Here is a 25,102-nt window from a genome sequence, read left to right on the forward strand (position 1 = left end):
GTAAGCTGGAGATCTTTGTTTTGGATGATTACTCAGAGAAATAGTATGCTACTTTTTAAACAAAATTCAAATCAGCCTCTTTATTGGGTTTCTCTCTTCACAATTTTGGGTTTAAAAAAAAAACTAATCAAACTTAATCAAACACTTCAGCATCATCAGATTTTTTCTTTTATGTTATCTTATGCAATGCATGATATTTATATATCTTATCAATGGATCATTCAAAACATTATTGGACTTAACTGTTGCTAAAGAAAGGTATAGACAGTACAACATAATATAGATAGTCAACATAATAAATGAAACTAGGATACAAACCATTCTTTCTTTGCGTGCAATATTGTATGCAATTTGAACTTATAATTTTTTTCTGTTAAGTCATAAATACAAAATTACTTAAAGGGATTATTTTGTAAATCTTCCTTATCTAATTGAAAATTTAATCTGTCTAATATATAAAATTATCACACATCTGATGATGGTTCACCCACACTACATTACAACTGAGATATAGAGAATTACTGAACTTACTAATCTGTATGTAAATACTTGGCTGTAATATAAATTGAATAAAGTAATTCAGTAAATATATTAAAATTAGTAGATCTTTTTAAACAGTTAAAGTTCAAAATTGAACTAATTTTTTTTTTTTTTATAAAAATCAATCCAAATTTTTATTTTGGCTGGACAAATTTATAAAAATTATCTAAAAAGGTGGTTCTCCATGCCATGTTTAGCAAACATATCTTGCTTTGCAGAATTTCCTACATTAAATTCTTTAACAGTCAGCTATTTTTGTTAAGGCAGATTTATATTTAATTCAGTGGTTTATAAGAATTTTACTGAATGTTTAAAAAATAAAAAAAATCCAAATTCTTATTTAAATTATAACATGTTACAAAAAAAGGAAACAGGTAACTAATTACTTAGTCTAGGAACCAAACTATAAATATGCAGTTAGATGTTCACAAACAGCATATCTATTTTTTCAGGAAACCTTGCTATAAATGTACTTTGTATTTAAGAAAATTTAAACAATTTAAGTTGATAATTCCTATTAATATTAATTAACCAATTGATAATTTCCCTATCTCAAACTAGATTATGTCTTTTTTTAAAGCTTCTTTCAAGTTTCCAGGATTTTTGTAACAAAAAGAAAAAGCAAAAATTATCCCTCAAGTAAGAAGATGGTTCATTTTCTATGTTAGAAAAGTACAAATAATTTTTAATGAATTCAAAAATTATATCTTAATCCTCTACATTATTATTATCTTTTATGACGACATAGGATCACTTAAGTCAGTCCATTGTCCAAGTCTCTTTGATGGACTGTTTGCCTTGAGGTCTTCCCAGTAATTTTTCATACATTCCGATCTTTATGCCCTTTCTAATGTTGAAAATGTTCATGTGAGTTTTTTCTTGTGAGTGCAAAGCGAGTGTTTTTGTTCTTGATTTTCTTGTCTAATTTTATCTTATATGTGGTGTCTTCTGGTGTAGGGCAAATTTCCTTCAGATCCACTCTTATTTCTCTGATCCATCTGCATCCTGTCTTGGTGTTTTTTGAGTCAAGATTGTACTAGCTGGTTCAGAAGTCTTGAATCTTGCATCCTCATGATATGTCCAAGAAATCCTTACGCATGGTATCAGTGATGGGCTCTAATTCATTGTACACAACTTTGTTGGGCAAAATCCACCACTGCCGTCTTTCTGGTACATTTATTGATGCAGGTTCTTCCAATTCTTCTTTTGATTTTCTGGAGTCTGTCTGTCTTTCTCGTTCACATGGAAGAGTGTTTCTGCTGAATAAGGGGCTTCTGGTTTTATAACTGTGTTGTGTCTTATTTTTGTGTTTATTGATAGGAATTTTTTATTGTGAGTGTACCAGGTTAAGTTTTGAACTTTAGCTATTTTGCTTCTTCTTATTTGGATTGAGGGTTTTTTCATTTAGGTTGTTTATTGTCATTTCTCTGAGGTATTTAAATTGGGTTACTATTTTGATTTTATTACTGCTTATATTTACTTCTTTTAAACTTGTTAATTTTTGGGGCATAATTTCTGTCTTTTATATGCATATTTCTTAAGCTAATTGCATTACATACAGTATAGCAAACAAATGTATACTTACAATTCAATGGCATGTATATTTGACGATGGGCAATTAGTGTCTGCACGTATGTGACAATGTTTATGGCACTTAAGTAGGCAATCACGACATTCATAACCCTGTTTACCAAGTCGACGAGCAAGCATCTTAGCACAGACATGACACTGAGTGCCTCTGTAATGGAAGGAAAACAAATAAAAATAATATTATCTAAAATTACCTAATAATAAAATTTAATAATTTTTACAACTGACCAACTTTATAAAACAAGAATTGAAGGAGATATAAATAATAATTTTATCTGCTCATAAATCTACCATTATGTTCCTTAACTATACTTAATTTGTCATATTTTCCATTACCATAAATTTCTTTCTCATAACTAAACATGTTTATAAAAAATTTATCTTCAATTTCTCTATTTAAACTTTTGTTTCTTTAAACTTAAACTTTACTGATCCAAACTGTTACTAGGTAGAAACACTTTAATCAAATAAATTTATTTACCTTATAAAATCCTTGTCTGAGTCACAAAAAAACCTCAAAATATGAATTATTCAACAAAAAAAAAAGAAGTTTTAATGGTTTTTTTTTATATAAGGGCCCATGTCCCCCACAAAAAAAAATTCAGAGTGCCTGACTGAGAAAGTACAGCTGTATTCAATAACTATTCAAGTCCCTCATGATCTGCATTATAATCTTCCATGTTTTTATCTTTATTTATTTATAAAAAAAGACACAAAGAAATTTTATTAATTTAATTTGGTTTAATATTGCTAAAAATAAATATCATAGATAAAAAAAGTCAATGTTTCAGTTTGGAGCCTCAAGATGAAACACACACGCTTCTAACTTGTCTCATTCAAATTTTTTCAACCATACATTGAGTGTAACTCAAGAACAACTCAACCAATCTTTATCAAATTGTCACACACAACTTCAGATAAACTAATAAAACACATATAAATTTCAATGAAATTGATCTAGTAGTTTTGGAGATCTTTGAGCAACAAAGGAAACTTTAATTTAACTGAATGTTATTTTCGTACTCCTTCTACCTTAAAACTTAAAGAAAATCCATTTTCATCCCCCCTCTCCAGTCATGCGACCAAAAGAAATACCTATTTATCTTCAAAAAGTCAGTAAAAATACAAGTTCTTTATTGATCGAGTTACTCCAATTAGAATGCTGGATTTAACAATTAAGGTAGGATATGAATATAAACAGCAGAAATAACACTTATTGAAATAATTTAATATTGATATTGACAGCACAAGTTTGAGTACAGTTTTTTGAAATGAAAAGAAAATTAAAAATTTGCCTTGATTGTTGAAATAATCACTATCATTGCAAAATTAGAATTCTCTGATCTCTGAACTGTTTGTCAAGCTACAATCAGGAATTTACTTGTTTATTTTTTTTTTTACTTGGAGGTGTATAAAAATGTTCACTTCATGGAAGAGTGGTAATATCTCTGTTTATCATTCAGAAGTTTCTGATTTGAATCCTGTTTATTAACTGTATTGTTTTACATGCCACAAGTTTCAGTATTTCACTAATTTTAATAGGTTGTCACCAAGATGTCATCTAGCTGTAAAAATCCTGCAAAATCTCTCCTATCTAATCCTTGAAAAAAAAATTGTAAAAAAAGGTTATAAAAATTCTAAGAAGCATGTAAAAGGTGTATATATTGCAATGCCTAGCAGTGGATTTTTCTTATGGCAAATAATACATTTTCATTGCTAAGATGAAAAAATTATGAATTTTTTTTTAGTATATATCATACTGCTCTTATTGATCTTATCATACTGATTGATATCTTTGTCTAAATATTGGTTTATAAATTTATATTTTATAACAATAAACATTCTTAACTAATTCGGTGTTTAGTAACAATACTTACCCAGGAAGATGCTTAGCAATGAATGTATGATCATTGAAAATGTGTAACTTTGTGCCTTTCTTTTTCCATTTACCTTTTTGTGCCAAAGAAAGAGGGACCAAATAGTATCTACAAAAAAAAGAAAGAAAAAGACTCATAAAGGATACCTGTGTATCAGATTAATTTAATAGCATAATATTGCTTAGTAAATCAAACAATAATAAAACATGTTAATGAAACTGAAATTTATTTGTTTTACCAATAATTTAGCATACTACAACCCAGCAGCACATCATCATATATGATATTAATTTATTGGCCTTCCTTCCTTTGGTTTTTTCTTCAATGCTAATAATTTCAGATAGATTTTTATTACAGAACATTTATAATTTGTTTTTCTTACAAACATCTTCAGTGCAACTCTACTTATTCATTTTTTTTCTAGTAGTTAAATTATTATACATTTACGATTTTTATAACTAACTATTTTTGGTTGGGTATTATTTATTACCTGTTGTTTGAAAGTCACATTATTAATGGTAAAAGAAAAAACTTTACTTGAAGATAATGAAAATGAACAGAAAACCCAGTAACACACTAGTATTGTCAAGAAAATAATACATACTGATTATTATTAACATGACAGGTATAAAATGATCAACAACACATTATTTACAAATTATAAGATTTATTTCAAAATAAATGCCAGTCATGGTGGAGAGGTAAACGTCTCAGCCTTTCAACTGCAGGACTCAAGTTCAAAATCCTGGTCAGGCATGACAATTTTCATATGCTGCAAAATTCCATTGATATAAATATAAATATCAATTCCATTGATATTTTATATTCCATTAATATAAAAATTCCATTTTTATATTAACTGGTTTATACTTGTATAATCCAATTAATATAAAAAATGTTCTTAATGTATGACCTGAAATATTTCTAAGTAATTTGTAGTAAACATAAAAATAGTATAAACCAAAAAATCACATTAATACCTAATTTTGTTTTAATAAATAACTACAAGAAAATAATTATTTTCAAACTGATGGTAATTTCCTTTTAGCAGCGTAACTGATTTTTTCACTGATATACTATGACTTTTTTTTAGATAATTAGAAGAATAATTATAAAAAAAGTAATACTTACACAAATACTTCTTTAAAGATTTGTAATTTTATCATTTGACTATTTTATATGCTGTTTTTCTTGCCATTATGTTTTACAATAAATAAATTTAAAAGTTTTTTTATTATAAAAAGAATGGATTTAATATTAAGATATACATACCAAATTTTTATTCAAAAGAACAAATGGAAAGATTTAAAAGATATCCTTACTATAAAGGCATCAGCTAATTTTTTAAAAGTCTGTCACAAGTTTACAAGCAAATGGATGCAATTAAACAATACAGAATTAAGAAATTAGGAATTGTGTATAACAAGTAGAAGCATTAGGTTTTGGACAGGAAAAGACGCACCATTTTGTCTAATTTATTTCAGTTTTAATGTTTTCTAAAATTAATATATTTTTTGAAATGTAAACACTTATGATATTTTTATTCTCAAAATACTATAAACAATAGATTAATGATACATTTGTTAATAACAGTTGACAGTGATACAAAAGTATTTAAGAAATGTTATTTTAATTTTAATTTTAGTATTTTGTTCAATCTGTTATTAAAGTAAACAAAATTCTAATAGTATTAAAAATTTACATTTTCTAGACAATACATTAAAATATTTTTTATTAGGGCAAAATGACCAAAGCCCGTCATCTCAAAATAAAATGAAAAAAATACTTTAATGATACATTGATTCAAATGCCAGAAGTAAAAAATATTTCTTAAATATAAATTTGATTTAGTTTATGAATAGAAAATTGAATAGTTTTGTATAAAAACAGATTTGTAGATACCAATCAGTCATTAATAGTTATAATACACTGACCATCACCTACCTAATGTTACAAGGTACCAAACACATTATTAACAAAAACATAAAATTTCTATAATTAGCTCTCCCTGAACACCAACATTTCATAACCCAAGCCTAAATGTTGTGCTATTTTTCCTTGATCTAGAACATAACATTTTAATTATTTAAAAAATAATTATATTAAATTACTCACATAATTAAACTTTTAACAGATTTTAAAAAATCTGATGTGGACACCACATGATTTCCTTGTACGCCTATTAAATTACATAATCATATTTTTTTAAAATGAAAAGTACAAAATATTTTATTTCATTAATAACTTCTGATATTTTTTTCATATTTTTTTTTGTTATTGGTATTATTGAATTATTATTTATCTTAATTTTTTTTTACAATCAGAGGTTAATAATTAATAAATCAATATATTTAAATTAAAAAAAAAAAGGAAATGAAGTCTGATTTGAACTGATGTGCCTTCCCCTTGTAAGATCCAAATATTTCATTAATTAGAATTTTATTTGGCTATAACTCTGGAATCCATGAAACTTATGATCACTGAAAACCTCTCAATGAGGACTTATTACTGCAGTTAAGAAAAAGTCCAAAATCCATTTTTTGGGGGGGCTTTTGGGTTTTTTGGACACTTGTGGTTCAGTCAATTGCAATCAAAAGGGGAGGTGTGCAACCACATGTTACAACAGTGCTAAATCCAAAATTTCAACATCCTACAACTCGTTTTTGAGTTATACGAGATACATATGTACGTACGTACAGATGTCATAAAAAACTAGTCAAAATAGATTCAGGGATGGTCAAAATGGATATTTCCGTTGTAATCTGAAAACTGAAATTTTTTCGCAATCACAATACTTCCTTTATTTCAAACAAGGAAGTAAAAAGAAGGAGGTTCTCAAATTTTTTATGTTAGTTACTCTCTTAACCAAATGGACTAATTTTGATGATTGATTTTATTTTATTATATTTTTAGACAAGTTGTTGTGTTTCTGTCGTAAGTTTTTTCAGAAAACTGAAGTGGAAGATTTTTAAAACAAAGAATTACATGAAAGATATATTTTTTTTTCATTATTAGAGTTTAGCATTAGATTGTTAAAACTAATGGTGTCATTCTGCTTTTCAAATTATTTTCCTGTGAAAGTTCAAAAATTAGTTGGAGAAATAATAATTTGTGGAGTATACCGGGATTATCTCTACATTAAAAGTACTCAAATAAAAGTTAATAAGCAATCACTAAACAGAAAATAACGTCACTGAAGTCTTTCCGTGATTATAAACCATTCAAAACTATAATCTTATAAAATAGATTTTTTTTTCAGTAATATATCAGTAAGTTACGATTAATTTTAAATACTTACTTTTTGATACCATTTTCAATTGCTTCTAATATAAGTGTAGATGCTTCATTGACATACGTTCTGGTTGAGGCACTACTCATTCCGCTGACACCAGATGCTTCACTTAAACTTGATCGTGCAGAACCTTCCCTCAATCCAGGCACTGATAAATGACCTTAAGGGTGAGAATTAAGAATACATCCATTAATTACATTCAATTTGAAAATAATGTAAACAGTTTTACATAAATACTTGGATGTAAGTTTGAAGTTAAAACAAAGTACTACAAACTATGTACTTCTGAGTTAAAATTCAGAATGATTAAGTTATTTTTAATAAATAACAACCACTTAAAAAGATTCAGAATAGAAATTAAAACTTCCTTAATTAATTTATAAAAATAAATAATCTGTACGACCATTGTAGGTTTGGTGTTACTTGTAAAACTGAAAGTAATAAATAAACATTTGATGACAGATTATAAAAACATATTTACTACATTATCAGCTTCAGTGTCGTTTTTTTTACTTCAACTCTTCTGTCAAGAAATAATGCTCTACAGACAGTGTATAAAATGATGTACATTGCCTCTACTTACTTTTCATAGGGAAAAATAAAATCATAACATAAAATAATAGATTATAACATTTTAATAATAGATGCAATTCTTTACGCTGCCAACTAGGTAATCATAACTGTGGCATTTAATCATTATTACAAGTGTTTTGTGATGCTGCAGAAATGTGCGGTTCAAATACTATGTTAAGCTTTAATTTCTGTATTACTGAGCTGTACAGTTGTTGGGGTTTAGTTAATAACTCCTCTTCAGAACTACCAGACTCTTCATGAGAGAACTAGTTACTAAAGAATAATTAAGACTAAAGTCCAATGTGTATTAGTAGTAATAAATACATTATTACCATGGTACACTATGATATAACGATAACAGACTGTGTACTATAATATGTAGTGGTTAGAAAAGTGTCATAGTGGTCAGTATGCAATTTTTTATAAGATTTGTTTTCAGTTGGATCTCCTGAAATGAAGAATGTCTTGGTCAATATTTTATTCTGAAAGTTTACCTAAGTTTAGACTAGGATTATAAAATCTTCAGGCAATTTAATTAAAATAAATGCTGTTCATACTTAAAGTGGATATGATGAAAAAGAGAGAGAGTGTGAGAACACTGAACTGATTGATCGCTGGATAGAGAAAAAATTTTATGCTTACAGGTATCTGCTTAAGGTGGAAAAACGGTCGTCATTGCCAGAAACTGTCCAGCTAGTAAGATGTAGTTTTACTACACAATTGAGATTGATTCATTTCAATTTCATGAATGATAATAAGCTTTTTAAATTAATAAAAATAAAATGTCTTTAAAGAATTTTTTTTAAATAATAAAAAAATTCATAAAAATTAATTTAAATTTATAATACAAAAAATTAATCAATAGAAATTCCAAAAAAAGTATACGAAATTGTTACTGAGCAAAAATCCATGTTAAAAACAAAAAATAAAGGTCTGGTTACACTATAGTCAAAACTCACCTTTATGTTGCTTGAAAGTATGCTTATTTTACAAAATTAAATATTTTTATTATCAATAAATGAACATTTTCAATCCAAGAATGATTCTGGATACATATGGATTAAAAAAATTGAAAACATTTTATATTTAATCTTTCCTAAGCCCCTTTCAACATTATTGATGTAGAGAATCCTGCTGACTGAAATTTACTCATCTAATCCATTTATAATAAATATTTTATTTACTCTTTCCTTGTATTTGTCAATGCAATTATGACAGAGCCAATGTCAAACCCACATTTACTTATGTGACAAACAGAATAATACTTGAAAAAATGTATCAAAAAAGGTTTTAGTAATGAGCACTTTAGGGAGCCATCAACCAACAACTTTTTTGGTATATAGAAACCAGTCTTAGGCTATTGAGATTTTACCTTATTTAATAACATTCAATTTCCAGGATGTTAATTTGTGAGACATTCCAGATAATCTGGCTGCATCAAGTTGTAAGGATTGCTGTTTACTATCTTACTCAGGCCTCTTTATGAGATTAAATTATGTTCTTATCAATCTTTTAATAAAAAAAAAACCAGGCAAGAAAATGGCAAAAAGCAGTTTCTGACCAAAAGGGACTGTACTGCCAGCAAACTTTTGAAAAGTTACTTTGTAATCTATATTTGAACAAAACCAAGACCTAACCAAACCTCTGTTTCATTTAAATTTGGTTATCTATTCAAGAGTGATTTCCAAACAGATTTTTCATTTTTTTTATACATGCAATTTTTAAGTCACCTTTAAACAATTATCAAACTAATTTAAAAAAACAAAGAAATTTACAAATGAACTATTAATTAAATACACACTTACCAAAATGGTTAAAGTAGGATTTGATAACAGAAGTAAGTAGATTAAATCAAACAGTACACACCAGAAGAACAATGAAATGCAAAACAAACAAAAATATTTTATGTATATAAATGCATTAATTATCGAATGAAAAAAAAACTTAAGTATTAGTAGATTTTATTAATAAAATTAGTGGATTGTATTTATAAAATGCATGTTATTAAAAAGAAAAACAAAAACTTTAAAATTTAGAAATACATGCGATAAAATTATGTATTATACAAGAATAATACAATCAATAATTGTAAATCTTAAATATAAATTCAAGGTGTTATATTGTTTTCATTTAAAATTTAGAAAAAATTCTCTAAAGGTTATCAAAAAAAAAAAAGAAAGAAAAACAGGTAAGCATAAAGATTAATTGATGTATATGAGAAATAAGGTCAATGAAAGTAAGGTTAGGCATATTCTCATGAAGTAATACTGGGTAACAACAAATTTATATCTTCAAGATGTTAAATAGTGCTAAAATTTTCTTGATCAACCCCAGATTACTAATTATTGTTCTTAAAAAAATAACTTTAAAGTAGTAAATAATTCAAAAAATGTTTATATATATATATATATATTTATATTTATATTTAACTTATTTTATTTTATAATAGTAATTTTAACAGCATCAATAATTTGACAAAAAATCTTTGTAATTGTTATTATTTAAATAATGACATAGAAAAGAGTTATTGTTATTATATTTAAAAATAAGATACCAGACAGATACAGTATACAGATACAGACATAACCAGGCTCATTTTTCAGAATAATTTTGTTTTGAAATAAAATATGGGTGATTGTTGTAAACATCTGACACATAGATAATAACCACTGTTATTTATTTTATTATGATAAATAAAGACCATGTAATAATAAGTAGTCATAAATAATGAAAAGTACTTATGTTAAGTAGCAGTAATTTAAATAATTATTTTATTTTTTAAGTACATATTTTAATTTTTAAAGTTATTACAACTCGTTAATGTGATTTATTGCAATTATTAAGTTCACAACTTTCATCAGTTTATATATTTTTAATATATTAACGTATTTAAACCAGGATTTAATGCAGATGTAAAAATATTGACTAGTAAGTTAAGATTTACCATATAACAATTACTTTGCTCTAAGTAAATCATAAATGGTGTTCAGGGGCATTCTTTTATTTTAAGTTCAGCTATCTAAACATCACAAACAGAATTGTTACAAATTCTCAAATCAGCAAATGTAAAAATCAACTATTTTTATCTATTTTAACCAAAAATCAGCTACAACATACAACCTATTCACGGTTAACGAATTGACATAAAAAGTTGTTTACAAAGAAGCAAACATATATAAAATATAAAAAACATGAAAAATTTGCTGTTACTTACTTTCCAAATAAAGTAAATAATATACTGGTGTCCCACAAGTCATTGCAATCAAAAAATATATTAGTTTTTTTTTTTTTTTTGGTTGGGAAAGCTAATATTGTGATAGTCAGATATTAACTGTTATGGGTAACAGGTTCATGAATTACTACTACACATGCAACTAACATGTCAACTTCAGAAAATTTTTTATCTTTTGTGATAAAATAATACATGTATGGTATAAGTATTATCATGAAACAATGATGAAATATTTTGAAAGTACCATCAAGAAGGAATATTTTTTTATTGAATAAAAAATGTAAACAACTGCTATGATACAGAGCTCATGTAAATTAACATTTGAACTCTTAGAAATGTGTTTTCTAGTCATCATATTATGTGATCATATGAATTTAAAGCTTAAATTATGTGCAAATTAATCTGAACACGGGTCAGCAGACACAAGCAACTTAGTCATTCTTTAAGTTGTCTGTTTAATGTGAGAATACTGTTCTTTGGTTAATTATCAATTTTCATGTTATAAATGGTGCTTTGTGAAAGTTTATTTCATTTTTTATTACAAAATCATATTTTCATAATTTCTGTTCCATATGTCTTGAATATATAATGATGGACATACTCCAAGAAAGCGTTTGAAAAAAGCATACCAATATGACATATTGACAAATAGCTTCTGAATGTGGTATAGGGCTAGAAACAGTGAATGCTATTTTAAAACAATTTAAAAAATCTGGTTCCTTTTCACCTTAAAGGAAAGGCAAATGTAGCAGTAAAAAGAAACTATTTCAACACAGGATCAGTTTATTAGTGAGAAAAAGTAAACTTGATAAAAAATTATCTGCTGTATACTTAAATCGAGAATTAGCAGCTAGCAGAACAGATTTACCTGTGACAAATGTTAGATACAATCTTCTCGCAGCTGGATGGAAAGCTCACCAACCAGCTAAAAAGCAGTTTTTAACACCAGCAGTATACAAAAAAAGGCTGTTGTGGGTCAAAGCCCATGTTAACTGGATCAAAGAAGACTTGAAAAATGTTATTTTCTGATGAGTCACAATTTTATGTTCAGGGACAAAGGTTCTAAACGGTACAAAAGCATTAGATGAAAATACATTACCGACTCATATCCAACAATCAGATGAACGTCCCCAGAAAAAAAGTTTTGGGGTTGTTTAATATCTGAAGGCCTTTGCTCATTACTTCCCATAGATGGTGTGTTGAAAAGTGATGGATGTATCAAGATTCTGAAGGAAAGGGTTGCAACACAACTTCAAAACAAATTTTCACAAGGTAACTGAACTGAGAGTTCCAACAAGATTTGGTGGCATGCTATACTACTGACAAAGGGGAAAAACTGACAAAGTGCTCCTGTGCCCAGACTTAAACCCATTTGAAAATCTTAGGCAATAGTCATAAAACAACTCAAAATGAATTGTACCATAAAAATTGACCTGATTAAAGCAATAATTTGGTATGGTATCATGATGAAGAAATAAAAAAATGTCTAGTACACTTGTTGAATAAATGCCAAATCATATACATGAAATGATTAAGAATAAAGGAAGACATATTAACTACTAAATAATCACAATTTGTACAAATATGATTTTTTTTTTCTAAATAAAGTTACTTTTTATTAAATAACATATGTGTTTGGATTAATTTGTATATTACTATACACCTTTTGTTTGAAGATAAATTTGGAAGCCACAAAGAAATGTGCGGGAAAAAGCTCTCCCAGTTTTCTGCGAATCCTGGTTTTTTCTCAAAATTTTATTTGTTGAAGCACGATTATTACTTTCTGAATATGTGAATAGACATAATTATATTTATTAGAATACCAGTAAAATCCAAAAGATAGGTCAAGAAATAGGGTAAAGATAGATAGAACAGCATTACTGTCCTAATCTAGCTATGGAAATCAACAACTAGTTTTCCAAAAAGACAGGAATTTGTCTTTATGGGAATTTATCTCATGTGCCATAGTTAGCCCAAACTTTTTTGATGGAACTTTATTGACAATAAACATTCAGAAAATTGCACATGGAACATGCTACACAGAAATAAAATGAAGGATTACTTCATTAACGTTTGATCACAGATCAAACAATTTTAATAGACACTGCTTAAAGAAATTATTTCTGTATGGTCAAATTATTTCACTTGTACTGAGTTTAAAAAGAAATAACAAGTGCAATAACTAATGGGACTCCAGTCCACAATACTGCTTTGCTGATACTCTGTATTAATCAGATCCTACTTACTGTTTTTGAAAATGATTATATGGGTTTAATAGTAACACTAATAAGTTTGGTGCTAAATCGCCCACAAACTACCTAATTCCTACATTTAATTATTAAAATTGCAAAGGCTGGCAATTGTAGATAATAATTTAACATTAAAAGATTAGCATAGAATAGAAAGAAATGCATCAAACCAATCAAATTAACTGAAATGAGCAAAATAAAAGTAATGGAATTAATACAACTACCTGTCGAATGTGCAGATGGATCTCTAGCTCTATCAGCAGAAATGGAACGACTCAATGATTCAGCACTCAGTGAATCTTCATACTCGCCAGGATCTACTGATTTGGATCGTGTTTTTGATCTATTAAGCCGTCTTTTAATTGTTCCAAAGAAATCTCGTTTTTTTCTTCTACTTCTTCCTCGATCTAGAAAAAGAGAAATATTATTAAAATATTTTATTAAGTAAATAATTATATTCATTTTAATGAGTGGCAGTAAGTCATTTGCATGTAGATCAGATGTTTCAATTTAAATGTGATTGCATACATCATACTACTAAAGTTACAAAAATAAACAAACGGTACAAATACTTTTCATCGTGTAAGGAGTGAAACACCAAATTAAAATAAAACAGTCATGTGTAACATTTCTTGTTACATTCTCTGTTGTTAAATCTTAATTTCCAAACTAGTGATAGATAGATAAATAGAAGGGAGAAAGAGAGAGAGAGAGAGAAAGAGGTAATAGGATCCTGGATAAGGATTCATCTATTACATGGTGTCTTGCGATACCTGGAATAAATGTCAGTGATGACCAGTCACAATTCTAATAACTTGTTTTTTCTAGTTTACTAAAGGAAAACAATACTAGTCACTAGATGCTCTTAGTATTTTTACTATCTTAAGACAATAGCAGTCGATTCAATTTAAAATGAAGTCAACATTTCAAATAAAATTCAATACAAAGATTTAAAATTATTAAAAACTGTAAATGATGCTCTATCAAATTAATATAAACTGTCCATTAGTATTTAATATCAATCATTACAATTTATTTTGTGTACTCCTGGGTTGTCAGTGTTTTTGTTAGTTTGCTGTTCAATGTTGTATATTTTGTTTCAGAATTTGAAAATTACATGATAACCTTTTTTCTGAAAATGTTGGCAATCTTTTTATGAAAGGTAGTTTGATGTATGTTATTATTGCGTATTTTTTGTCACTAGGTTTGTTTTTGTTTTTTCGTTTTTAGAGTTTGCTTTTGACATTGTCATGTCCATTAACTTACGCAAAAATTTTAAAAATTTTACAAGTCTTGTCCTCAAAACATTTTCTATAAGTTGTATCATGAGTAACAAACTTTAAAGGTTGTTATTCACCATGAGAGTAGCAGAGCTCTACAGAAAACACTAAGTTATGATATAGCTAAAATGTTAATTTAAATGAAGATATCTAATAAGTTTTATAAAACTGATTTTCTTCAAACATGAAAAATAAGCTTAAAATTTTTAATTAAATTGTTTTTGAACCAAGCTGGGGATTAATAGATGTATAGAAATTCTTAGTGGTTAAAGTCATACCTATGTTGGTAATTTTCAAAAACAAAAAATCATGAAAAATGTTTCAACTACATATATGAACATTTTTCACGTAATATAAATATTAAATTTGTAAAAATGTTACGTTTTTATAACAGTGTAGCAATTTAAAATTAGATTTAATGTTTTACATTAGTACAACTAATGTAATGTTTTATTTTTTGAAAAAGAATAATATCGAATTTCAGCATGTTAAAATAAAAATATAATACTAACACTCCTCTATGCAAAATGTATTAAATGTAATTAGATACTTACCGTCATTAACATTTAATGTAACTGAATGCTGCTGTGGTTGAGGTGAATCTTGACTTGATCCCATTGTTTCTTTAATACCAGCCTAAATAAAGAAAAACCAACTTCAAAATTTTACTTCAGATATAATTTTTATAATAAAATTAAGTAACATCTGGGTTTAAGGTAAAAACTTACACATCTTTTTGTGGTTTGATAGAATATAAACTGTATTTTACCTTGGATATATGGACAATTCCTCAATAATTACCTCATAAGGAAAACAACATTCAAACATCCCATGTTTCTAATTAGATGCTATAATTCGTGAGAAAATATTTTCTTCCATAATAATAATTCCTCCCATCAAAGATTATGACCTTATAAACAAAATTTCTAATATCTGCTCATCAGATATATATAAATATATTTTTTTTTCTTTTCTTTTTTTGATCTAGTGCAACTGGGCAAAGATTATGGCCTTATAAACAAAATTTCTAATATCTGCTCATCAGATATATATAAATATATATTTTTTTCTTTTCTTTTTTTGATCCAGTGCAACTGGGTAAAACGTCAATTGAGATAATTCAGTGTAACTGAATTATGCTTATATTTTGTGACTGTTACATTTTTCCTTTACTGAAATATTTTTATCTTCAATGTAGAGGAAAAGAACAGTTTTTTAGGTGTCTGGAAAGACACGGATTCAAAATTAAATTAAATTTTCCTAAATAACTGTAATAATTACTTATTAACCTAAGTAGGTTAATATCAACCCAATAACTTTCAGTAAGGTTTAGATTGTTTTTGCTACTAGAAACACCAAGGTACCACAACATTTTAGGTGACCTAACATGAGAAACAACACATTTTTAAAAATGGAGTAACAATTTTTAAGAACTGTAAGCATGATACTAGAGAAACAGATTACTAAAATGGTTATTGTTGCTTCTTCATTGAATCAAATATACAGTTGCACATCAGTATATCAAGCCCTTTGGTAATATTAAATCCCATAAGAAACATCTTCACTCTTTTCTGTACAAGGTCTTATAACATCATACTCTAAGCGAAAGCAAGTACGATTGATGATTCATGTCCAGTTTCATTATAAGCAGATGACTTTCCACCTTATAAATTTTATATGTAAAAAGGAAAATCAATGCATGCATCAATAAATACAGAAGTTTACATTTCACTTGCTTGTTTGAGGAGGTGCTATTGAGCAGTCAATTAACTGTTGGTATCAAGTATTTTATTAAAACAAATTCAGTTAGATCAGCTCAGAGAGAATATTTATAACAGTTTAATTTAGAAGGGCTATGAAGCACCTAATGAAAATGCTGTGGTGGATAAAAATTAGTAAGAGGTCTGTTTTCAACAGTATATCAAGCAGATAAAATCAATCAGTGCAAAGAACTCAAAATTTAAACATCTGCAAACATGCAGTACAAGACAGATATCAGACTTTTAAGTAAAATTTCAGGCATGCCAAAATTAACTAGCTATAACAATATTGTTCATTTAGAAATCAATGAAACATTAATTAAAATGTTAAATGAGAAAATAAATGTAATAATCATTATTTAAATTACTGATGAAACTCATAATTACTTAATTTTGTTTAAACATACACACACAAAACTATCTTTGTTGTGACCTAGAATATCTAGAACTTCTTTAACTTCCTCTCCATTTAATAATCACTGTAATCAGCTAATCCATGCCAATAATAATTGGCGTGGATTAGCTCTAATTTTTTTAAATATAGAAAGAGGAGCAGTGTTGATAATATCATAAAGATCTATAAACAGACTAAAGTTTTCTTTTTCAAGTTGAGCATCTCTGTAACCTGTACTTACAAAATAACGGTGTTGCAGAATATATTGTTAGGTTGAGTATGACTGTCCTGCACTGTTATGCCCAAACTGACATAGGCTCATTCTATTTTGGTGACATACTTGTTAATTCAATCTCTAACTCATAAGTTTTTCTTTGGGGATACTTAAAAAGACGGGGTTTGAAATGATTTTATGGATATTAATGAACTAAAGGCTTGATTAAAAAAAAAAAACATTGGCAAATGCTAATAGTAAGTATGCAATTCATAGGGTGATGGATAATGCAGTGTTTGCAGGAGGATAATGGTCCAAATTACACACTTGGAAGATTTTATTTCAAAAGTAATTTTAAAGAAAAAATTCAATGAAACTAATAAAATATTAAAGGTCTAAACAATAATTCCATAATATAAGTATCATATTTCCACAGAGATTTTTTCTGGAATGTAATCAATCATAAATTATAGGAGAAACACAGTATTACTGTTCACATAAAAGAAAACTCTCAATTTAATTTTAAATAAGTTGGTTGGAAAATCTTCTAAATTACTAGATAATTTATTCAAAATAAAAACTAAAGCATAATAGGGTCCTTTCTTGTTATTTTTACAGGAATAATGATAATTTTTTAGCATATTTATAAATATAAGTGCATTAAATGCCAGAATTATTAATTTAATAAAAATCTGTTTACATAAATTACACTTGGCACCAAACAAAGGTCTGACACCCCATTTTTATATCCTTCAAACTTCTCTGAATTTTTTCAATTGGCCCAAAATGTTACATCCAATTTTAGATCACAAAATATGCAGGCATAATAAGAATTTAACAATAATGCTAATCTTAATTCTGATAAAGATGCTTCCAACCAAAACAAAGTAGTTTGAACTTGTTGAAAATTATATCAATTTGATCATCCCCTGAAAATGTATTTACTATTTAAAAAGATGCCCAAAGGTTTAATACTGCAGGCAACAAAAATAATACATTTATTATTAATGAAAATACTAGCCATGTGATCAGCAATGAAAAATCAACCTGAGAAGCATGAATAATGGTTTTACTGATATTTAAAGTTTGATTATAACAATCTACCCATCCAATGAATAGATACCACTTCAAGAAGGATAGAACTGGTGTACATAACTCCATACCCCTATGAGGGCAACTATGACAAGCTTTTAATAACAGATTAAATTTTCAGCTCAGATGATTTCTTGCATCACCCAGTTTCATTCTCTGGGTTATTAATACTGCGTTCACCGAGTCATTATAGCAATCCTCATACTCTCCATGAACTTGCAGAATCTGTAAAGTGCTTACATCGAGCATTTTACTCATCTTTAAATATTGTTAAGTGGCAGTTAAAAACATAAATTCACATCTAAATAAAATATTTCCAAGATATATTGGAAATTTGATATTATAAAATTTTAATAAAAACCCAGCAGTTGTTTTAACATAAGTAGGAGAACAAAACATTTCACTCAGCCTGCAGTTTATTGATTTTATTTGAACAAGTTTTTTAAAAAAAGTAAATATTTTTACATTTTTGATCAACTACCATGCAGGTTTTGTAAAGGCAGTTATTTCCACAGGCAGACTTTGTTAAGAAATAAGTATTTTGTTTGATAAAATATAGGGGAATAAGAAACCTTATTATTAAATAAATTAAAATTCCTTTATTACCAGTAATAATAATTTTTTAAAAATATATCTTACCAGTAAATTAATAAAAAAATAACAACAATGTAAGTAAAGGTAAACCTTGAATCAATCTAACAAATAAAAATAAAAAGATAATATTAGTAATTTTATTTAGTAAGAATGTTATAATGAAGTTAGTAAATTAAAATATAAACAGAAAACATCTCTATTTCAAACTGTACAATTATAGAAATTTAATATTCAAAATAATAATACAAACCTGATAAAAAAATACATAACCTGAGACAAACAGAAGTCTGTTAAATGAAAAGAAAAGAAAAGGTAATTAAACATTATTAAAAAATATATCTTTAAAGAAATTACTTTTGCAAGCAAGTAATTATAAAATTATTATTGAAATAATACTCCAACATTTAGCAATTATATATATATTTTTTTAATTTATCTTGGTAAATAAACATTCATAAACTGTAAAACATTATGTAGTAAAGGGTTTTCCTGATAAACAACTTCCTACTGTACTATTACCAGTGGTAGTAAGACTAAACAGAATGAATTATTTAAATACGTTTGAGGCAAATAACTTAGAAAATAAGAAGCAATGCAACAAATATGTCACTGTAATTAACAAATATCTGTTTCAAATAAAATTTTTATAATCATTTTTCTTTTAAAACATAAATTATAAAATTAAATAAAATTTAATTGGTTATTCTTCATAATTCATTAAATTAAATAAAAGAAAATTGACTAGATAAAGAAAAATAAATAGATAGAAGCCACCTGACACAGAAAAATTAAGCTTTACATAATATTTTTTTTTTTAATTTTCTAACCTTTTTGTCAGATACTTCATGCCATTTTCCAGCTTCTGTTTGTTCTACCTGTTAAACATAATATAAAAACAACACACTTCATTCTACACTTCAAACAAAATCAGCAGGCAAATGTTTCATTAAAAACTAAACATCTAAACACAGTAGTATAAAAAAAATCCAAACAAAAAACATACCTATTAATTGTTAATTATCATTGTTATAATGCAAGTAAACAAAATATGATTGGGTTCAAATTGTTAATGAAATAAACTAAAGTCATGATTGTTAAAAAGAAATCGGTCAATTTCACAATATTTCAGAAATACCAAGATATGTAAAAAAAATTAAGACATTTTTTCTCAATTAGAAAGCTAGAAACACCTACATTTAGTTATCCATAATCTTACAGAATTTCCATATTCTCAAATCAACAGTTCATTGCTGCCTCTTTGTAACTTTCATGCCAAATTCATTATTATGAAAGCTCAACTGCCTGTCTCCATAAAGTAAAAAATATGGGCAGTGGTGCATTTTTCTTTTTATTCAGAATGCGTTCTGAATCTGTCATTTTAAATGGAACACACTGAGCCACAGATGTATTGGAAAATTTAACATCTAATAGATGATTGAAAATTAATTTTATATTCAATTTTATTCAGTTTTATCAACTCTGTCTTATTGATCAGCATAAATCAATCTGCCAACAGCTTTGAGTATTGGCAATGGTCTTTGAAGTAGACATTTAAGTAGACATTTGAAGTAGACATTTGTTTTTAAACATTTTTAAAAAATCTATTCACTTCTAGATCTAGTTTCAATTCAACTGCTATTACATTACTTCTCTTGTTCTGCAAGTTTCACCCATACTGAATAAAGAAAATTATACATCATTTTTCATAATTCTTCCTTGGTATAAACAAGTTGAATACTTATAAATTCAGTTTCCATCACATAAATAGAAAACTTTACTCTAATCACTTTTTTGAGCAAACACAAATTAGATAATAATAGGGAAGTCGTGTTGCCAGTCTCCTAATTGGAGGAAAACAGGTATATATTTATTGAATAAAATATCATAATTTCATTAAAGTGTACATAATAACATGCAAAAAACAGAAATAATAAAGGAAATTATAAAAAAAATGAAGGAAATCTGGAAAAAAGATAGCAATTGTTCATCAAGATGTTAATTTTTTCCTGATATATTATTACTTATTAATACTCGAGTTCAAATGAATTTAATGAGATGAAAATAAGTTGCTGTATCAAGTAATTTCCTCTAAAATTTACAAATTATGGAAATAATGTAAAATCTGTTTAATATGAAAATGGTTTATATAAATCACACCGCATTGTATTCAAATAAAAATATTAGTACCACATGTACCTACATGTGGACCAATACACAACATGTACCAATATTGTGTACCACATGTCACAATAATGTTTGCATAGTTTATAATCAAATTACAATTACTTCAAGAGCAGGTACTGCAAACAGTTCATTGAACTTCTGAAGTATATGATTCATCTGATGAGAAAACATTTGCAAAGGATTATCTTAAACTAATAAAATAATCATAAATGCCAATTATACAGTTAGAAATATGAAAATATATTCTACTATTTCATGTAATCATGGAGGATACTGATTTTAATTGACAAAAAATTGAAATGAGTAAAAACAGTTCCTTTAGACTGAATTTTCTGACGTTAAAAAAAGACACAAAGAATTAAACTTTTCAGGTATTTTAATCTCAATCAGTTAACACACTACCTAAATGTTAGGAAGTTTGATAAACAAAAGTAATAGGTATTGCTGACAAATAAGGCTGACTTATTTATCACTGATTTTTAAAAAAAGTTAGAAATGTTGATTAATATTTGGGGTTCTACCCAATATGTAACAATATACGAAATGCTAATCGTAGATAATAAATCCATCATGTGCATACCTCTCAGTTAGGTGAAATGTAACATTACTATTTAAAGAACTGACAGTAAATAAACCAAATAATAAATATACATACAAGTAGAAGGAAATAAAAGTTGATGTAAGTAAAAATTGATTGTTGATATGTAAAAATTTCAAAAACATGTATGAAAATGTTTTGTAAGTTACTATTTTCTGAAAGTAAAACACAAAGAATTTAACAAATTCTTTATTTCAACGAATTTGAATTTAACAAACAAAAAATTGAAATATACTTTAGTAAAATATACTGTACTTTAGTTAAATCAAGATTTTATTTAAAAAATTAAGTCATGTATTTTTTAATCTCATTTCCATTGATATTAGGATTACTTCAGTATGTACAGATAAGGCAGAAAAATAAAGAGAAGAACTGTTGGCCACTTTCTCATATGAGAGAAAAAGATGGAACAAACATTAATCAGACCTAAAATAATACAACATTTTAATTTTTGTTATATGAAAATTACTTAAGCGAATAGTTTTCAAGATTCATTTGTAAATGTAACCAGTCGACAAAGGATAAAACTGATTTTTTTAAATATTTCTGGTAAAATGTACAATAAATTGAACATTTTTTTAGAGAAAAGTTTCGTACATATATACTCGGATAATTCAAATACTTAACACAGTTATGACTGAATAACTAAAATAAAACCAAAAGCCAATTTTTATTTTGTGTACATTTATCTTAGCAGAAAAACAAAACTGAATAATTAATCTGAACAATACCAGATAATTTTGGTTTTTGGTTCAATAAAACTGACTATTGATTTTTGAAAAACAGTTGTGATCACATTTTGCAGCTTAACTGAAAAACAAATATTTTTTTTTGTTCTGATATATGATAAATATCTTCTGAAAGTAGTTGAGTAAGTGCTACTTAAGAACTGTTATATGTTTTACTCAGAAAGACAACTGACAACTAGTAAAATTGACAAACTATCTTCAATTTTAAAACTGTAAAAATAAAATGAAAACATTAAAATTTTATGATTTTAATATTATTGTTTATGAATATTACAATTATTCATATGCACAACAGTAGTTTGCATGAATTTTATATATCAACTGATGCACTTTATCCATGTAATTTTACTGACATCCTTATTGTTTAGTTACAAATATGAACATTTTCCAACCACTTTTCCCCCACACTGTATTTATAATAAATATTTTTCTTTCATTATTTCACTTAATTTTTAAGAAAATTGTTAATTGATGTTTAAATTAGCCATCCAAAATTCATGGTCTAACCCCTGTACAAATAAATTAACATGATGTAATTTGTGGTGAACTAACACCACATAAATTTAATTTATTATATATACTATTAAAAGTTAAAAAAATAAATGAAATAATAGTAATAATCCTATTTTATTTTAAACAATTGCAAACGTACAATTCTTTCATTGATAGCAATAAATTGGATTATAAGATGGTTATGATGAAAAGAACTAAGAGTTGGTTGCATATCCTACACAAAAAATTATCTAATTTGTAGATGATGTACAAAACAAACAACCTAAGCAGTCACTGAAGTACGTAGGCATCAACACCCTATCAGAGTTACTGCATTGCTAACGTATTCAGTTTTTTCCTTAAGAAAGTTTCAAAATTATGTATATAAACCATGACTATTTAACATTAAATTGTTAAGCGCAATTGTATTTAGAAAATTTTAACCAGGAATGTTATATTAATAATGAATGTTTGACAGTTGATTCCATTGTATGTTAGTAAGAAAAATATTTAAAAATATACACACTAACTTTTATACTAATCTTCAACAGAAATTTAATACAAGATGCTTTTATATATAATAATGAATAAATTTGTTTGATTTTTTGTTAGTAAAACAAACACTTGCATAACTAAAAGCATTTTTACAAGCAAAATCTGAAAAACCACACAAATAAAACAAAAATTATGAATATATAATTAAAAATGCATACTTATTCTCAGCGAACAAAGTACAATATATTAAATTAAAAGAAACACTTTATTTTAATATGAATATGATTGTAGAAAATTAATTAATTAATTTATTAATGCATAATGTGTAATGATGATGATATGCATAAGTAACGCAGAGTTAAAATAAATTGTATTATTTCATTTTATTTAAATGTTACAAGTAAATTATTGACATACCGGTTTTTTTTTGTTGTATGGATATTCATATAAATCCTATAATTCAAGTCAAATATGTATTATTTAAACACTACTACTTCACAAAAACTTAAAACTACTAAATAAATGTAATATTCAACCACATTAAATTATGTTCTATAAAACCTTCTGTTGAAAAATTAAAAAAAAACCAACAGAAATATTTTAAAAAATCTGAAATTATTTTAGCATTTATTACTTTCTATTAACTGTAATAACTTAAATCAATTGGTAAATTTTAAAGAAATCAAACTTGTTAAAATTTTCTGTATTTAAAAAATTGTATAAAAAGAAATCAATATTCATAATAATTAAAATAATAGTAATTCAAGAATAAACATAAATGAAAAGAATTGTTACTGAAGAAAATTTAATTTAGTTTAAATAAAAACAATTTTCATATGTTAGCATTTAGGTTAATTAGTAAATATATTGTGTACGTTCTCTCTATCTAAGCTATTATTAAAAAAATATACATAAAAATCCAATTGAGTGTGAATAATAGATATTTTGTATAAAAAAGATTCTCATACCAAATCTTTCCTATGTACTGTGATGTTTTAAATAAAATGTATAAATAAATGCATGTCCAAGTATAAAAAATTTTAATTTTAAGCCTCTACATAAATATAATTTTTAAATTTCTTAAAATTATATACAATATACAATGCAAATCATGGAACTGAATAAAAATGTGTACTTTGTTTTGCTATGAGAAATTTAATACATTAACTATTTCAATTATACATTTTTAATATGTCTGCTGTATATGCTAACATAAAATAAAATAGAAAAAGGAAAAGTAAAAAAAAAAATAAATAAATAAATAATAAGTATAAAAACAACAAATAGGAGTTCAGGATATTTACCTTCAGCAGTTGTCGTTGTGGCTGCTGTACAGAACAGAACAGGAAGCATCCAAAGAAAAAACACACAATTAATATTTCATTAAAAAAAATCAAGACAATAAAATACACAGTAATAATTAAATGAAAAAATCAAGTCACTAAGGTAAATAGGAACGAATAATATTCTACAAATGTTAAACTAATAATAACTTATTTTTTATAACACTGCAAGTTTAAGATGAATAAAAGGGATAAATTATAGTAAGGATAGTACAGTAGTATGTTAAAATTCTTTAATTCTAAAAAAAAACACGGAACATTCTTTAAACTACTTACCAAAAATATTTATTTTGATAAAATTTTTTTTGGGGAAAAATTGCTTTTAACTTTTTAAAAATGCTTTTAACTGTATCATTTTATTAAATTGGCTTTTAGCCTAAATAACCAGTTCCATTTCTTGTATCTCCTCATTGTATAGATTCAAATGTTATTATAAACTAGGTAAGGACTTCTGTCTATAAAGAGTAACATGTTAGCTATTTACCAAATTTATTAGCTGCAACAATTCACTTTCTTATGTATACTTTTATATGTGTTATTCATTACAATCCTAC

At 26.3% G+C, this 25,102-nt stretch overlaps 1 protein-coding gene across 16 annotated transcripts in view; it reads right to left on the reverse strand.

Annotated features, from left to right (window-relative positions):
* Window positions 1–25,102, reverse strand: part of LOC142319565 (uncharacterized) — a 178,830-nt gene that overhangs the window by 21,941 nt on the left and 131,787 nt on the right. For 6 of the 16 annotated variants that reach the window (XR_012755215.1, XR_012755214.1, XR_012755213.1 and 3 more), the window contains exons 10-16: window positions 24,510–24,533; window positions 19,515–19,562; window positions 15,188–15,269; window positions 13,575–13,760; window positions 7,306–7,459; window positions 4,008–4,115; window positions 2,126–2,278 (exon numbers count right to left, since the gene is read on the reverse strand). Coding sequence is in view for 11 of the 16 variants with exons in the window: in XM_075356987.1 (XP_075213102.1) it covers window positions 2,126–2,278; window positions 4,008–4,115; window positions 7,306–7,459; window positions 13,575–13,760; window positions 15,188–15,269; window positions 19,515–19,562; window positions 24,510–24,533 (755 nt within the window). In the remaining 5 variants the exon portion in view is untranslated. Of the gene's footprint in view, window positions 1–2,121; window positions 2,279–4,007; window positions 4,116–7,305; window positions 7,460–13,574; window positions 13,761–15,187; window positions 15,270–19,514; window positions 19,563–23,622; window positions 23,659–24,509; window positions 24,534–25,102 lie in introns of those variants that run through there. The other 10 variants (XM_075356990.1, XM_075356989.1, XM_075356992.1 and 7 more) reach the window with 10 other exon arrangements.

Source organism: Lycorma delicatula, chromosome 2, assembly GCF_047948215.1.
Source record: "Lycorma delicatula isolate Av1 chromosome 2, ASM4794821v1, whole genome shotgun sequence".
NCBI lineage: Eukaryota > Metazoa > Arthropoda > Insecta > Hemiptera > Fulgoridae > Lycorma > Lycorma delicatula.